Source organism: Patella vulgata, chromosome 4 (assembly GCF_932274485.2).
Source record: "Patella vulgata chromosome 4, xgPatVulg1.2, whole genome shotgun sequence".
NCBI lineage: Eukaryota > Metazoa > Mollusca > Gastropoda > Patellidae > Patella > Patella vulgata.
The window spans coordinates 69931575-69949939 of NC_065882.2; the positions used below are offsets into that span (position 1 = coordinate 69931575).

At 30.5% G+C, this 18365-nt stretch overlaps 2 protein-coding genes across 8 annotated transcripts in view; one reads left to right on the top strand and one right to left on the bottom strand.

Moving 5' to 3' along the window:
- The window catches only part of LOC126819758 (uncharacterized), a 29179-nt gene extending 19947 nt beyond the window's left edge, over positions 1-9232 (top strand). For all 3 annotated transcript variants that reach the window (XM_050547956.2, XM_050547958.2, XM_050547959.2), the window contains 3 exons: positions 1153-1312; positions 2890-2946; positions 3507-9232. In XM_050547956.2, coding sequence (XP_050403913.1) covers positions 1153-1312; positions 2890-2946; positions 3507-3601 — 312 coding nt within the window. In that variant the 3' untranslated portion in view covers positions 3602-9232. The remainder of the gene's footprint in view (positions 1-1152; positions 1313-2889; positions 2947-3506) is intronic.
- A 1924-nt stretch (positions 9233-11156) lies between these two features.
- The window catches only part of LOC126817331 (golgin subfamily A member 6-like protein 22), a 108088-nt gene continuing 100879 nt past the window's right edge, over positions 11157-18365 (bottom strand). For all 5 annotated transcript variants that reach the window (XM_050544200.2, XM_050544197.2, XM_050544196.2 and 2 more), the window contains one exon: positions 11157-16533. In XM_050544200.2, the coding sequence (XP_050400157.1) occupies positions 16462-16533 (72 nt within the window). In that variant the 3' untranslated portion in view covers positions 11157-16461. The remainder of the gene's footprint in view (positions 16534-18365) is intronic.

The window sequence follows — 18365 nt, forward strand, 5'->3', positions numbered from 1 at the left end:
GGAGGACCCGGAGAAAACTCACGAGGTTGGGCAGGCGACCCTACTCCTTGTCACGTACAACCGGGGAATCGAAAACCACGCCAGTTGACTCAATGACAAACCATATGATACAGCACGCACGTGCTAACAATTCGGCCATCCACCCCGCCCTCCCCCCATTACCCTGTGGGAAAGAGAATAACACGTACCGAACCCATGGCTATCAATATTCCAGGTATATTAGTCTCATGGTCCTGAAAACAGGTGCATGAAAGGTGAAGAGGTGATGCGAAGATTTAAATTTTATCCATTTTTTTCTCCCTAGACCTAAACAATCACCGCCATGTTTATTTTACTAATTGGTTTAAAGTGAAATTTGTTTGCATGTGATTAAAATCAACCTAGCTAACTTTTAACTTGTCAAACAAAATTTATCGTGGAACATAATTACTGCACATTATATAAAACATGGTAAAACTACCAAGTTGGGAATTAATAATTTGAACAGAGACATGTTATCGTATAAGCTTTTTATTTATTTATGTAAGGCATTGTCATGCTTATATGATGAAAGCTTTTACAAATGTGATGTTATCATATTTGAAAGTGGGATGCTTTATGCAAGTACAGTATATACACTGTATCTTGGGTATTTATTTATCGCATATCAGCAATGTAAAATGTTTTAGTTGAAAATGTATTAAACGAAGACGTAGTTACAACAAGTGTTTGAATAGGGTAGATTAGGTTAAATATATATATACCAACGTGGATAAAATGAAACCAGCACTGCCTAATATTTGTGGAAACTTAGTTTATCCATCAATTAAATCTTGAAAGAGAACATGTATTATATGACACTTACAGAAACAAATTATATATTATAAAGTTAATTTCAGAGAAGTTTATTTCAAGGTGGGGAATATGTACAAATCATTTTTATTTCATTTTTGTATACTCACATATAATTTTGGTTGTATATTGTTTGGAAGTTGTATCTTGATCCTCAAAACCGTATCATTGAAATGCTGAAGCTGCAGGTCAGCCTATATTGAATTGCCTGGCAAGCCATCTTTCTCATTTTCAGTTTATCTATGTTATGTTTTGTTGTTTAATACATGTAATACCACAATAAAATATGTTTTATAACAATATAATTTGTAATATTTTTAGTTACCCGATTCGATGAAAACTAAATCATTAGGTCGAGTACAGAGTAATGAAGGTATAGAAGGACGATATAAGAAGAATTTTATGAAACATGTAAGACGAGCTAGTGAATCTATAGTAGCTGAACAAGAAGGTTTATCACGAGAAGATGTTGATAGACATAGTAAGTAATACATTAATAACAACTTCTAACTTCCTTGTTTCTTGAAAATACATCAATTCAAGTTAGGTCTTTATTTTATTCCAGTTGTAATTTGCTTTGTGCATGGTTAATGTTAAAGATGCATTATGTAAGATTTAGATAAAGAGCTGGCCATTCTTGCTATAATAGTTAGAGATTAGATAATGAAAAAAGAATAATTTGAAAAATGACTTTATTCTGAGCGAAGTTATCAATGTTTGAAGTTTAGACAAGAAATAACCATAACTCCGCCCCACAGTTCATATTTTAGATTATCAAGTTATTCAAGTACCATTGCCATAATTAAATCTCAATTGTTAGTTCTTTTGATTTTATCAGTAGCCTCTGGACATATTCACATTTCCACTCAATATGTAAGCCATTCGATGATGGTCTATAGAGTTAATTATTGGCTTGTCTGTGTTTCATCTCACTGGTATTTAGGCCACACTAGTTTGAAAATTGGTTCTTTAGCAAAATGTTGGTTTCCGTTTCTTGGGTTATAGATATTCTCAACAGATTATAATTTTTAACTAAACATCATTCAGGAGATTATTTAATTATCAAGACCCGAAGGAACTAAATATTACATTGCTTTAGTCTTATTTCTCCATGGGACCTAATAATGCATACATGTAGTTGTATACCGGGATCACCTGGCTAAGTGGGTAAAACGCTTGCTTGCTAGCCTGGAGGTCGGGTGTTCGATCCCTGCATTGGCCGAAAAAGTTCATCCAGATTTTCCGGCGTGGTTCCCCCTTGTGATGCAGGACGGGGGGCCTGACAAGGACAGGTGTCTAGTCCTTCGGATGACACGAAAAACTGAGGTCCCGTGTATACATTGGAATGCACGTAAAAGATCCCTTGGCAGTTGGAATTCGATATAAGAGTAGTCGATAGTGCCGCTGCCCGGGCAAAATTTCCCTCATAGCACACTGTATGGCGTATGCCCGTCTTCATTAGCCCAGCATAGGAGCAGAACAGTAGGGCGTTAAACCCCATTTCATTTCATTTCATTTCCATAATACTTCTTTGACTAACATCCACAATTTTCAACACATATTTTGTCTCACAGCCCACTACATTTATTTGTACCCAGTTTATACATTCAAATAGGTAAATAAAACATCTTGTATTCAGAAATAACATTACTTGTACACTAATTCTAGTTAATCATATGATACTCAAAAAAAGCTGATATTGAAATAGAAAGTCCATAATAGAATAAGTCTTAATCTTTAAATGGCATTTAGTAAATGGATAGAGAAAAAGCAAGAACATACATGTATGATACTTATGGAAAATAGCTACTAGTGTATTTTAAGGCGATGTTTCGAAGAGTATTCTTTCAACGTTATCATTATCAAGCTAATACTGTTGAGAGAATACTGTTGAGAGAATACTGTTGAGAGAATACTCTTCGAAACATCGCCTTAAAACATGCTAGTAGCTGTTTTCCATAAGTTTGTGTTTTGTTTTGTTTTGTTTTTTTAAAAATAAGTCTTGTCATATGATTTGATAAATTGAATATTACGGTAATTGTTGTTTTTTTTTTTCAGGTATAACAAAGAAAGAACTACAAGCTGAAGTTATACGTTTGTATAATGAAAATCAATGTACGTTAAATTACATCTTTTTGTTTTATTTGAAAGTTAAATGTTATTTTTAATAAAGGTGATCTTGTAAAGTGTTTTGTACAGTTATGTTATAGGAATATGATTGATAATTAAAGATACAGTAATATATTTCACAGGGTACCTATTGATAAAAGTCTACAAATTAAATGCTAAACATTAAAGAAATAGTTAGTCTGAAAGTTTCAGCAAAAATAAAATAGATTTGTTTGACAAGGTTAAGTTAATTCACATTTGGAAATCTCTCTTGAATTGTATGAGCGACTTGGCAATAGCGACTATCTTTTACAAGTATAACAAATGCAAGTATGTAGCCATGGTTATCTTGGCCTTGGGAATAGCATGGAATTTTAAGACGTATCACCCAAAAGCATATGGAAAATGTACCACAGACTAGGAAGGTTCCAAATAGTCTTCCACATAGAATTAATCCATTTGATTAACCCAGATATATCTTGGACTGCTTCTTTATGTGAAATGAAGGTAGCTGTTTCCTGTTCATTGTCATCAAACTTTTAATTTAATGATTTTTATATTTTCAGCATTAAAGAATGAGAATGCTGATATGAAAGGCTACATTGATCGACTTATAGCCAAGGTTATCCAGCATTGTCCTGATGCCTTAGAAACGGTGTAAATATTTCCAGTGTATTGATTTATAGGTAGTTAGTTTGTCTATAAATGTTATTTGTTATTTATGATACAAGTCAAACACATGGTTTATTTGATTATGTATCTGTTATAAATTATCATGTCAAATATTTAAATTTATGAAGTTAGGCAATTTGAGAAAATATGACTATGACATCACACCACGTAACATCTGAGTATCTGGATGAGATATTGTGACACATCTGTCACTGATTGTATTATTTGCATGAAAATTCTATTTGTACCTTTTGTACCTTTTACTTAGAAACTTGGATGTTTTGTAAAATAATGTAGTCTTTGTACATTTACTTAATTAATATTACATTTGTGTTGTTTGTGATAGAAATAAGCCATATCAATTACTAAATAGAAACTAGTCCATAACTAACTTCTTACTAAACCTTCTTCTAATATTCTTCATTTTGATAAGTAAAAAACTAGCTTATATTATTAAAGTAAGAAAAACTAGCTTATTTTTATTATAGTAAGAAAACCAGCGTATTTAAGTAAGAAAAACTACATGTAGCTTATTTAAGTAAGAAAAACTAACTTATTTAAGTAAGAAAAATTACAAGTTTATGTAGCTTATTTAAGTAAGAAAAAGTAGCTTATCTATGTAAGAAAAACTAGCCTATTTATGTAAGAAAGACAACTAGCTTATTTAATTAAAAAACTACCTTTTTTTAAAAAAGATGAATCTCTTGTGGATGATTTCACTTTTTCCATTGAATCTGACAGGATTGCCGAAAGGTAGCAATTTCTAAACTTTAATGAATGTTCATCTTCACATTGTCATGGTATGGCATACCCTAGACTGCCATAGAGCTGTTGGCAACAATGTTGGTCTGAGAGTTTCATACTGCAGGTTATATTCATCACTGGCTGTGCACGTTCAAAGTCACAGTTTGTTATTAGACTGTAATATTATGTTCCACACTAGACAGTTGTAGGTAGCTGGTATATGAACTGTAAAATTATAATTAGTCTTACATAGTACATTGCCAGATATCATATAAATAAGTGTATTGGTCACATGTGATCTAGGGGGTTGAGATGGCCTAGTGGTGTAGAGTGTCAGGCTCTAGCAGGTCTGGTCATCTCTCGCTTGCGGTCGTGATTTCGATCCCAGGTCTGAGTATATGTGACTTAGAGAAAGGGGCACCTTCTCAACCTCGTGGGTTTACTCCGGTTTCCTCCCACAGGAAAGACCCCTACGTGTGCGCTAAGATAATGAAACTAATACAACTTGTCTGAAATATCACCCTTGGTGGAAGCAGATGTTAAACGCTAATAAAAGAAGAACATTATTGGAACCCCTAGAGCAACCATTTTTCATACTATTTCTAATACAGCTGAAAGACATTTATTTTATTATTTTAAAATATTGTATAGTCATAAACCATATTATTCTGTGGGGATATTCTTAGGTTGTTACTTTATTATTTTAGATCATTTTCAATGACTTTTTGTTTTTCTTTTTTTAATTCACACCAATTCGAAGTGTTGTTAACTTAATTCCATACCCAGCTCAAATCAAAAGCTTTCTATCAAAATATAATATCTACCATTTGTAAAAGTTAGGTTGTTAGCATTTAAATACGATGAATCAGATCTGAAGTACATGAACGTGTATTATATTGATATTAATAATAATACAACCTGTTTTTTTACTGGTTGTTATATGATTGTAGATTTCATATGTTTGATATTCTATTCAACATAATTTAATCGTTTGAAGATCTCAAACTAGAAATTGTCCGTTTTTAAGATGTCTATCACAAGTATGTATTATTTTGAAACGATTTTCCCTCCATTTTATAATGTTTTTTTCAGAATCACTTTGAGTGATATTTTTCATTTTTGAAAATCACATTTTTCATTTAAATTTGTACTTTGTAATTATATATATACTTCTAGCAGTTGTCATTATGTTGTAGTGTTTCTACCAGTATATTAAATAATTGTTAATAAGCCATAAACAGCAAGTTTATTATACAGTTCTTGAAATTGTTTTCAGATTATTCAAATTATACAAGAAAAAGTCAGTATTTAACCAGTGTATAAACTAGTGAATTTTATACTCATTGATTATAATGTATGCAGTATAATAAATGTGATAGTTCACACTGTCTTCCACATTTATATAAATACAACGCTGATTAGTCATGACAACCTCATCATGTCATGATAATCATAGTAGTCACAGCACCAAATAGTCATGGTAACAAGAAATCTTTGAAGATGCATTATGCAAGAGATAAATTTGCTTATTGCAGGGCGTTTTTGTAGCTTCTAATGTTATATAATTTAAATTTATTCAAACGACGAGCCCATAATCAACTGTCTAGGCCATCAGATGACTGAGATATTGAGTAGATTAGACAATGTCTGTCATTTTATCATCGCCATTGCACATTAAAATGGCTGAAAATCGCGACTTTGTTTATTATTATGGCAACGTAACCTGACAATTGAGGCTACATTTAAGACCTCAAACAATTATAACTTGGCCAAGAATAAAGTTATTCGACTGAAATTTTCAATACATTCATTATTCATTATCTATTTCAAAACTGCAGCTCTTTATCTAAATCATACATAATGCATCTTTAATATTAGCCACCACCAAACCTGAATTAATGTATTATACTTATGAAAACATAGAAATGTTTTTAGAAATGATGTTCTTTGAACTTGAGGTTTGTTATATCTTTAAATGATTATTTATAACTAAATTGTTACCTTTTTAAACACGTACTATTATTATGAAATTTTTGTATATAAATTGTATCTTGCTAGCTATTGTGTTGTTGGTTTGTTTTGTGTACTGATATTAGTATTTAATTATTTTATATTTAATGTATTATTGCTGTATGTCTACTTACATGTAATACTAACCTAGATCGTGTATATCTACTTCTAAATATTTTATCAAAAAAATATTCAACTATTTCTATTCATTGTACTTTTGCTGATTTTCAGTTAACATTTAGTTATTCTTGTCAATAGAAAATAATGTATGGTTAAGACTTATTAATATCATTTTAATATTTTGTTTTACTACTGGTATATTTTTCAGTTAAAACTTAGAACTTTCCATCTAGAGCATATCAATTTAAATGTTAATTAACTTTTGTACTACCATATGGGACCGAATTATATGCTATTGAGTTGACACCGGTTGTAATTTCACATGTGTTCTCTGGTCTTTATCATCCTTGATACTGTCTGTTACATCAGAAACAGCCAAATCAACTGATACGTAGCTCTACAGACTAAATGTTGGCTTATTCGCATAAAGATTTTGATATCTGGACGTTTTCTTTTAGTTAAAGATGATAAATGTATATTAATTTTTAAAAAAGAAAATAGATTTTCAGTAGTTTTTTTGTAATTGTGTGTATTTCTATACAATCAGCATATGTAAGTACTATGAAATATTTTTTTATATTAAATGTTTATATCATTTTATTGTTCAACATATGTAATAATGTATATTTTATTTATTTTTGTAAATGTACATGGTATGTTGTCTAAAACTGATTTTTAAAGATTCATAGTAAAAGCTGCTGATGGTCATTTAAAGGATTTTAAACACCTTGCTCAGTTATTATCAGTCCAAAAAGCTTTCAATTCCGTTCAATAGTGACCATTCAAAGATATGAAGTACTGAACATTTCACAATATTCATCATCCTCTGCAAAAGACATTTACAAGCTAGTGTTACGTATAGATGCTGGGTCAAATCTTTTGATGGGCCTCTTTCTGATCCGATAGGAGTTTATCTGCCATTGAAATTTTGGTTTGATTTTCCCTATTAAATGTCAAAGATAGATTATGTATGATTTTGTTAAAGAACTGGCCGTTCATGCTATAATAGTTGAAAAATAGATAATGTAAAATGAATATATTGAAAATTTCATTCCAATTACTTTATTCTGAGCGAAGAAATCACTGTTTGTAGTTTTGACAAGATCTATGCATTGATTGTTTATTATCCTAAGCACGGCACTGATTATTCAAGTCTTAGCCTCACTTCTCCATTTTAAAATTGAATTATTAAATGACCGAACCGTTCTAATCTACTTAAAATCAGAGCCATTCAATGGCATCGAGAGTTGATTATGGTCTTGTCATTTTAATAAACGTCTAATTAATAACATTTAAGGCGTAAAGAAAGACTGCAATAGGAAGATTTAGCTCTTACATAATGTATGTTTAAGTAATCAATTTCAGTAAATTATAGCAATGATTAAGCATGAAAAGTTTGATATTATCTGAAATATGTTAATGACACTCAGCAGCTTTAAGAAATAATCTAATTTAAACCAGTATTATCAATGTTTGGGTTTATTATGATAAAGTAAAATGAAGTTATTATTTTAGATTAGTCAAATCAAACACTTACTTGAGATACTCTAATCATAGGCCTATACATTAGATGACAAAATTTAAAAATACTTTAAATACAGAAGAAAGATATTGAATAATAATTATAAATTTTTGATGATGAAATAATTTATACACTGGGCTATTTTTATATGTACATATTTGAAGTTATAGATTTGTTATCCCCCAGAATTGGTGATATACTCATGTTAAATTTTTGTAGCCAAATACTACATTGACCTGTCAGTTATATAAATATTAATATCAAAAATAGATAAATTCAACATTCCAAAATATATATGAGCTGCCCTAATATAATATGATATAAAATTCTATACTGGATGATGATAAAAAAAAATACTGGATAATAGAGTAAATGTGTCTGTATCAAAGAAGAATGTACAGATCAATATTGACAAAGTAAACATTAGCACTGTATAGGTGACCAGCAATAAATTTAGTACATTGTGCCCTTAAGCCGATTTATCCTTGCTATCCCACATAAAAACGTGCCAAAAACAATATCATTTAACCTTGGTAATCTGCGTAAAATCCCAGCGACTTTAAATCTGGTATATTTGTCATTGGTTTAAGTTGATGACCAAAATTAAATCAAGGTTTCATTCTGTGGAAATTTGTAAGAATTTAGGTTATATACGAGATTTGTTTATGTCGAGTTTTACCTCAGGTTGTATTAAAACATCACTAGTTATAGATGACCTTCACAGATGTGTTGACAAGTATTTCACACCGTTGTGATGATACACACTTAAAGGCTTAAAGCTGCTTATTCTTAAAATGCTAAATGTTTGATCCATGGTACAAATTTATGGCATTTGTGTCGGCAAACTGAAAGTTTATATTACTTGTGTCGGCAAATTGAACGTTTATATTACTTGTGTCAGGAAATTGAAAGTTTATATTACTTGTGTCGGCAAATTGAATGTTTATATTACTTGGGTCAGCAAATTGAAAGTTTATATTATTTGTCCTTTATATAAATTACATGGTTGTCAATAAAGTTGTGAATGCATTTTTGTTCATATTTCGATGTGCACATTAATCATTATTATATTATTCATTTGACTATATATTACTAAGTATATGAATTGTTATATTAAAAGGGTCACATAAAATAGGAGGAATTACAATCTGTTATGTATAATCACATATTATTTATTTGCGATTATATTTGATGTAGAAAAATATGACAATAAAAATATTGTGGCAAAAATTTGTGTTTTTTTATATTTTTGTCATGTTGTTTTGAGTACATGCAGGTATCGGATGCCGGACAAACATTACTTGATGTACATGAAGACATGCCTAGAAATTATTATTATTACCAGGGATAAGAGTAGTCTAAGATTTCACAGGGTACCTGTGGCTAAAAGTGGGTAGTTTCACTATGCAAGTCAAAAATGTGAAGATATAGCCTTATTAGAGAGGTTTTTGCTAAATATATTGTACCATTCAGAAATATTATATTTGCACAAATGAGTTATGTTACTCAGTAAAAGACAATATACTTATTATACCACTAGTGAAAGTTGAATCTTTAATAAGAATATCAGTCCAAAAATGTTTCAATTCTGTTCAGTATTTACAAAGATGTAACGAATTGAAAAATCCATCAATCTATGCTGCTCCCTAGTTGTAACAAGAAGGCCGCCATCTTTATTTTCTGTGAACCACATTGATGGGCCTGTTTTTAAATCTGATTTAATCCAAGTTTTGGCATTTTGATTTTGTTTTCTTAATTAAACATTAAATAATCAATCTTGATTAAGCCATGCATCATTACTTTAAGGAATATTGTTTTGATACATCGTATTTAAGGGGACTGTGTAAGATATTACAGGACAGCGTACATGTAAATAAAAGTGTGTTGAAGTATTTAAAATACCTATTTGCATTGTCTCACAATTTAAAAGGAAAATAATGAGCCATTGGGAATGGTTGCCTGATTTGGAGTTGCGTAACTCTAAGGAATTTCAGTGAATTGTATGAGTGACTTGATAATCACGATTAACTAGAACTTCATCTAGTTTTATTTGGGTCAAAAATGTGTTGATTTCAAGGGATTTTATATGTTAATTTGTTCTGTGCGATGACAACCTGTTTTTGTTGAAACTATTTCATCAATAGAACAAGCTAGTGTTGAGATATTACTATTCACCATATACATGATATAACCAATTTTGTAAAAAAAAATGAAATGGGGTTTATAATGTCCTACTTTTCTGGAGGGCTGGGTGGTCCAGTGGTTTAATGCATATGCAAGAAATCAAAAGGTCTGTCATTGAATCACGTGGAGTGGTTTCTATTCCCTGCTTGAACATGACAAGGAGTAGGGTCACCTGATCAACCTCGTAGGCTTTCTTTGGGTTCTCCAGTTTCCTCCCACGGCTAAAGACAATTATTGAAATAAAATTGAACCATATGTTAGTCCTGAAATGACCTAGTTTATGTTGTGTGGACATTAAATCCAATTTAGATCTCTGTCTCCTACTTTTCGGCACCAACTGGGCTATTTTAGAAGGACATACAACTTGGTATGGGGAAAATTTGGTCTGGACAGCAGTGTTTTCATGTATTTGTTTTACCTGCACTCAAACGGGTATACAGGACCTCAGTTTTTCGTACCTTCCTATCAACTAGATCCTTTTCCTTGCCAGGTTCAGTGTTCTGCATCATTGATAAGGAGAATCCACACAGGAAAAACCCTAGGGAAACTTACTTGGCCAATAAAAGGCATCTCTCGGCTAATAGTCAGCGCGCCACCAAGTTTGTATTTCACTGGTCGACACTATTTTATTTTGACTTCTAAATCAAATAAGTTTACGTGGGGGCTGAACATCTAAAAGACATACACTTTTGATCAAGTGACATGGTTTTATATTCCCAGTTTGTACTTGACAAGGAGTAGCGAGGATTGCCTGTTCAATCACATGGGGTTTCTGGTCTACCGGTTTCCTCCCACTGCTAAAGACCCCTATGCACAGACTAGTTATTGAAATAATACAGAACCATGTTTGTCCCGAAATGAACTAGTTTGTGTGGAGTGGACGTTAACCCAATTTCTCTCTCTTTCCAACAGGTTTAGCTCGGCAAACAAGAGTCATTTCCCCTGATACACATTGTTTATAAAAAGGGAGAATACTCTTTTTAATAACCATAACTAGTTGCTTTTATGTTATATAAATCTTAACAAAACAATTTATGTTTATATAAATTGATTTAGTGCATAATGATCGGGCAAATAAATCTCTCCATGCATGTTGGTAGGTCAAGACTGTTAGGGGTGCAAATATTCTGAACACAGAAGGTATGATATAATATAACAATAGTACTTGAAAATAATATATATGGTGCTTACAAAAACTGGGAGTTTGTCATTTCTTGTAGAGTGTCACTACCACGTTCACCTGTCAGATTCTTTACAAGCAATGCCACATGTGCACATGGGTGAATATTTGTTTTCTTCCCATACAAAAGACTAGAGACCCTACCTCGGACAACTAGGACGAATCCCTACAAGAGAATGAACGAATGAAATGGGCTACTTTTCTGCACCAAAATTAATGGCACACAGAAGAGAGGAAAATCCTTTTAAAAAACAATAAGATAACATATGTTTTGTGTCATTGAAATGTCAATTTTATTGAAATAGTTTGCCCGAGACAATGACTGCACATTTAATTAATAATAGCATCCATATCCACTTTCATTCCACCTACAACCAATCTCTCAACACAGCAAATTAAACACAAATATAACTGATAATAACAAAACATAACAGTACTACATACTAATAACATAACACATGCACTTAGATAAATAATACATAGAATCACAGACATTCAACATTATATCATTACAGTTTTAAGAATAGGGTAGGTATCAATAAAGCTTGGTTCTGTCAATATCCAACCTTAAAATACAGATGTGGTGTCATCCATTTATGTTTGACATAATCGTACCATTATTTTCAATAATGTACAGGCAATGTGCCCATGACAATTTCATTGAAATGCATGTCCAGAACAGTGCAGTTTGTCTGTATTTGATGTTGTTTAAATCTAGGACAAGATATTGCCTAATATATTCATACAACACTCGGGTATACGCCCTCATGCAGTATCAATATATTACTTAATGTCTTGCTATCAACCATTAAACCACTCTTAATTCAGGGTAAACAGGGTTTTTTCTAATGGAATAAAGAACAAATTAAAGTACATTTATTGTATCTAAAATACAGATGTGACATTATCCCGTGATGTACAGGCAATGTGACGAAATATTGAACTTGTGTGATTATTTCATAGAAATTCACATACGGTAATGGGTATCTGTATTTTAAGTTTTCTAAAGGCCTTGAGCAAAACATTGTGTAATATATTGATACAAGACTCAGGTTGACACCATCGTGCAACATAAATATATTATTTCATATCTCACACTAGACCTTTAAATCACTCTTACATATTAGGTGTCCGACACTTGCAAGTATGTTTTGTTTCTCAAAACAACCTTAAGTTTTGTCCAATTTACTATTAAATCCTTTTTTTCTCTTTTACAGATATAAAAAAAGGCCTGTATAATTACTTAACAGCACTGACTTTTCCAACCAATAAATTAATACAAATTAAATTTGTGTATTGGCTTTGCACAAAAAAAGTTTCTTTAAAAGTGTAATGTACATAAATGCATTTTCTTATTGTACCTTAATGCCGTGAAAAGTTAGTATTTAGTAAAAGATAAAATATTAGTCGAATAAACTAAATACTCAATACAGAGCATATAATCAGCAATTAACACTAAAATCATTATGCAAATATATCCTGAGAAGTAAGCCTCCAAATATTTTGACACATTTATGCTGATGACAATAAAGCTAAATATTTTGCTGCTCAGGAAACTGACAATTAAAGCTACGCCAAGCACTAAAGTATAGACCTCTTGTTATGATGGACTATAAAGAATGCCCAAATATCCATTCTGAGAACAAATATAGGTATGATTAGATTAGTTCCGATACTGTTTTTTTATATTGCACTTAATAATTTCATAAACATACATTTTATTATTTATTATTCAATTATTCAATTATATAGAACATGAATAACACATTTAATATTAATGTCTAAAATGCCGGCAAACAAATTGTAAGCACTATATGGCTACGTACAACATAAAATCAACAAAATAAATATACATCCATAATCATTCAATGTACATATAATACATAATATGCATAAAATATACAGAAATATACAAGGAGGTAAGGGTACATGTATAGTCATGATGTTACAATAAACATACCCAACATATTCTGAAAGATTTCCAAATCTTTCAAAATACAACAATAAAACAAATATTGAAGCCAATAAGTGATGATTACTAAGAATATTTTTCTTAGAGAATAAATACTATAATGCACCTTTTGACAATAAAACCAAATATCATTCAGAAATATTGAACTAACCACCAATTGAAATAAAAACTAGGAGAAATGGATCCGCTCTACTAATTTATTCTCCAAGAATATTTTATAGCTAGGGAAAATAGTGACAGAACACAATCATGGCTTTTATACAAATGTAAATTTTACATTATTATGGCAAATTAAGATGCAAATGATTTTGTACAAGTTTTATGACTTAATATTGACAAGTGAGAAAGCGGTAGAGGATTTGAAAATGATCGAGATTACTGAACCATTATGATCAAAGTGTAATATTTATCATCATCTATTGTGCCAATTTTCCTTCTACATTAAAAAAACCCCCAAAAAAACTGTCTGCTAATAAAGCTGTCGAACATGAAAAACTAATACTATTGGTCATTCATCATTCTAGAAAGCCACTGAATGCAAATATTTATTTTTTTTAGACAAAATCTAATTTTTCACAACTTAATCCATATTAAAATATACTAATTGATTATTTCACATTTAATTAAAAAAATTCAACATGATATTTTCTGTAGAGGATACCGAATCTGACAGAAGGTTTAATGCATTATATATCTTTATAAATATGGAATGGATTTGGGCCATTTTTTCATTCGTTCCTAAAGTTTTAAGTCCACTTCCACCATAGGTGATATCGTAGACAAGGACCATGTACTGATATACCTTATAGAGATTCTAATTTCACAATATTCCTCCAATGAAGATTTCATTTGTTACAACAATTACAACAATTTTACCATAAAAGTAAGCAAATAGTTTGTCTTGATCATTTCAAAATCGCTTATGCATAAAAACAAATATATATGATGTGAGACATTATTATAATGCACATTAAAAAATGGCATCTAAATGCATGAAGTACATAGTTACTTTGGAATAATTTCAAAATGTAAATTATGAAAAGTAATAATGTTATATAAATATTTACCTATTGTATGTAGGTAGTAAGTATGTGATACAAAATGATCTATGTTCAAACAATATACAAGGATTTCATTATAAATCGGGGAAGGCAGGGCTAAGAAAGAGGTCTGTTCTATTGCAGACCAACCCAGCTCTTCCAAATGTCTAATTAGGGATTTATGTTGCGTGGATAGTATTACTATCTAGTTAAAAAAATCTAAATGTATTTTATCAAAATTATCTACACGGAAGAGATTATTTACGAGACAATCATTATTTAGCAGACAACTCTACTTTAGACGTAGTCCCTGGTGTGCAACAGACTTCCTTTACAATATACATTATGCAAATAGCTACTTCAATTTACCGTTATTGGGTTTTACCACACAAAATTGAAATTAAATCATGAATATTAATATCGGTAATAACATTATCGTATCCTAATTAACAGGATAAATTTTATGAAATGATTTTCTTGGATTTCCTATGATCGACATATAACCTAATAAAATCTTAAATTGACGAACTAAGTTGTCTGAAGCTAATCAATAAATATTCCTATTATTACTTTAATTTTGTTTTATTAATAGCCTTTTATATTTATAATTCTGTTAGCTTACCAAAGTCTCAGACTTTTAATACCAGAATAAGAAATTGATGAACACAGCTTTCATATTATAAAATTTCTCTGGTTTATTTGATCCAATAAAGAGAAAAGAAATGTAGCATGTTAGAGCTGTCTATTCTGTGATCATATTTTATTATTAAAAGAACTGTATTTGCCTCCAGCTGTCTTGAAAAAACAACAAGATGATTGTGCTAAGAATGTTTTTTTTTATCTTTTAAAAATGTTATTGTAAAGGAACATGAAGTTTTGATGGAAAGTAAACATTCTATAGGATCTGACTTTCTTCATCACCATGTACAAAAATCAAATCAATAAAAATTCAATATTTGTTTTTACTCTCTTCAACTACAGTTTCAATCAAAAGTAAAAAAATAACTCTCTTCTGTATTATTATATATATTATAACACATAAAGCTAGTTTAATCATTTTCATTTTCAGAAACAACTGTTCTTCAAAGAATTTCATTGATTCTTTTCTTCTAAGCTGTTTTGATTTGTATCATCTTTTAAAGCTGTCTAATTTCAAAAGAATACTCTATTTCTTTCATATTTTCAGTTTTCAGAAAAAAAGAAAGATTACATGTTTTTCCAGTGATTCTTTTTCTACAAGATATTTTTATTCGTACCACCTTTAAAAACCATGCTTCATTTAAATACTTTTCTGCATTGATTGGACTGAGCTTTATTTAAAGTCTATTTTCAAGAAAATTCTTTATTCCTACAATATCTTTATAGTTTCGAGAAAAAAAAAAAGACTAAATGTTCTTCCAGTGATTGTTTTTCTCTAACCTATTTCAATTCGTATCATCTTTTAAAACTGTGGTTCTTTTAAAGTCAGAAAATACTCTATTCCTTTATTCAAACATTTTTAAAGGATCGAATAAAAAACTTTGAAGAATATATTTGACAGTTGTATACAATACATTAGTTTACTCTTTCCTATTCTCTTATTTATTTCTATATCTTTCTAATAACAATCTTATTTATTTCTATATCTTTCTAATAACAATCTTATTGTGTTTTAATATTAGGAAAGAAATTGACACCTTAATCTGATTCTAATGTCATCTTAATGCATTATACATTTAGATTATTGGTTATCAAAATCTTGTATCACAAATTCTTTATAAGCTTTTAAATATTATGCACTATAACAAACAGTCTCCATACTGGTAAAATGGCTCTGTAATCACAATAGAAACATTAAACTCTCATTAACATATTATCAACAAATATGTTTTCTTTCTATCTTTGTAAGAAGACAAAAAATATTTCACGATAATTAAACATTAATGTACAAACATTATCACTTTATTTTTCTTTGCCAGACTCGATAACTTTGACTGAGTTTCTTGATGATCTCAAACCCTGATAATAGAATATTATGATTGATATATACATGATGTCAGTCATTGAGTGAATACTGATCAATGTAGTAACATATCTACTATAAATAATGAGGAGTATCTTGACCTGTTAACAATCGAAATATAGACGTTGGCATGGTTTTCATGTGGATCTGTAAAAATAACAATAATGAAACAATTAATAAATTAAACAAATAATAAAGGAATTGGAGACATGTTTCTTTCCTGGCTTATTATTGGAAAAACTTGAATATTCTGCATGACATCCTTAGCAATTTAAAACATTCCGCACAACATCCTTAACAATTTAAGTACAGTATTATCAAGTACTAGAAGGCAGCATGAATCCTTCCACTTTCAACGGAATGTAATTTTCTAAAATTGTGATAAAATCTTTTTAAAGGGACAATAACACTCTTGCTGGCTTGACAGCTCCAGAAAATAAAAAAATAGCCTTATTTTAAGTACGAGATGTGTTAGTGTCCTACCTGTTGTGTAAATTATCCATTAAATCCTATTTTTAAATCCAAGTCACATTTGAAAAGCTTTACGTCAGGCTTTTCAAATCATTTAGTTGAATTTTTCCAATTTTTTAAATTAGGTGTGTTAAGATAAAATTTGTATCATCAATTAATTGGAATATTGTAAAATAGTACAATTGGTTGACTAGAATAAAGATTGGGACATATTATTCAGTTACAACAACAGTGGTATTGAGCCTTTAAGGAAATATAACCATAGTGTACATGCATTCTAATTAGAAGCAGTGAGTGTTATGTTGTAGTTTTTCTTATTCAAACAGTGATATGTGTCTGTTGCTATTTGAAGTTAAAGATGCATTATACAAAAACTAAGTCCGCCTATTGCAGGTCTTTTTTCTGGCTTCAAAAGTTATACAAACTATTATTAAAACATTTATTAACACGACAAGCCTATAATCAACTGTTTGGTACATCGGTTGGCTCTGATTTTAAGTAGATTAGAACACAGCATCTATTTAAGAGTTTAAAGATAAAATAGATATCGGTTATCAAGATTTGCTACCATAATAAACAATCTAGGCTACATTTTGTCAAAATTTCAAACACTCATAACTTTGCAGTGAAAAAAGTAATTTGACTGAAATTTTCAATATGTTCATTTTTCATTATCTATTTTTAAATTATTATAGCAAGAAGAACCAATTCTTTATCTAATTCTTACATAATGCATCTTTAAATCATCTGACATATATTTCCCAACCCTTACACTAGAATAAAGAAAACAACCACTGTACGCTCTATAATATAATCTTGTCTGATTAAGACAGATGAACTTGTCTACCAAGACAATACATTTAAAGTTTGTTTCTATAAAAATATAGCTCTTTGTCTACCTTCTTACCTATGAATGTCATTCAACCTAGGAGTCAAATATGAGTAGGAGTGAAAGAGAGAGAAATGAAGTTCAACGTCTACTCAAACCAAACTATGGTTTGGACCAATCTGATTAAAACACAGATCCAATTTCGTTTCGTTTTTATAGTTCAAATTTTTGTTTTTACTTGTCTTTACTACACTTGGATCTGGAAGCGTTGTTATTCAACTCGTGTTCTGCTTGAAATGAGGGGTCAGTCAGCCAATCAAATTGTCTGTCGAATCGAGCGTTTGACCTTTTTTTGCGTGGAACTGTGGGTAGACATTAGCGGCAATAGAAATCAAAACAAAGCAAAAGTAGATAAAAAAATACATGGCGGTCGCTAATTGGTTAATCGAATGAATGAGTAATCGGGTCAAATGTCGCTTGCTTGGTATCTGACGTCATAGAACGTGAACTTCCACTATAACTTGTTAGATCTACATGTAGTGTAGGCCATCGAAAGTATAAAAAACGAAACGAAATATAGATCTATATCTTAATTAGATTGGGGTTTGGACAGGCGACCCTACTTCTTGTCATGTACAAGCGGGGAATTGAAATCTTACCACAAGACTCAATGACAGTC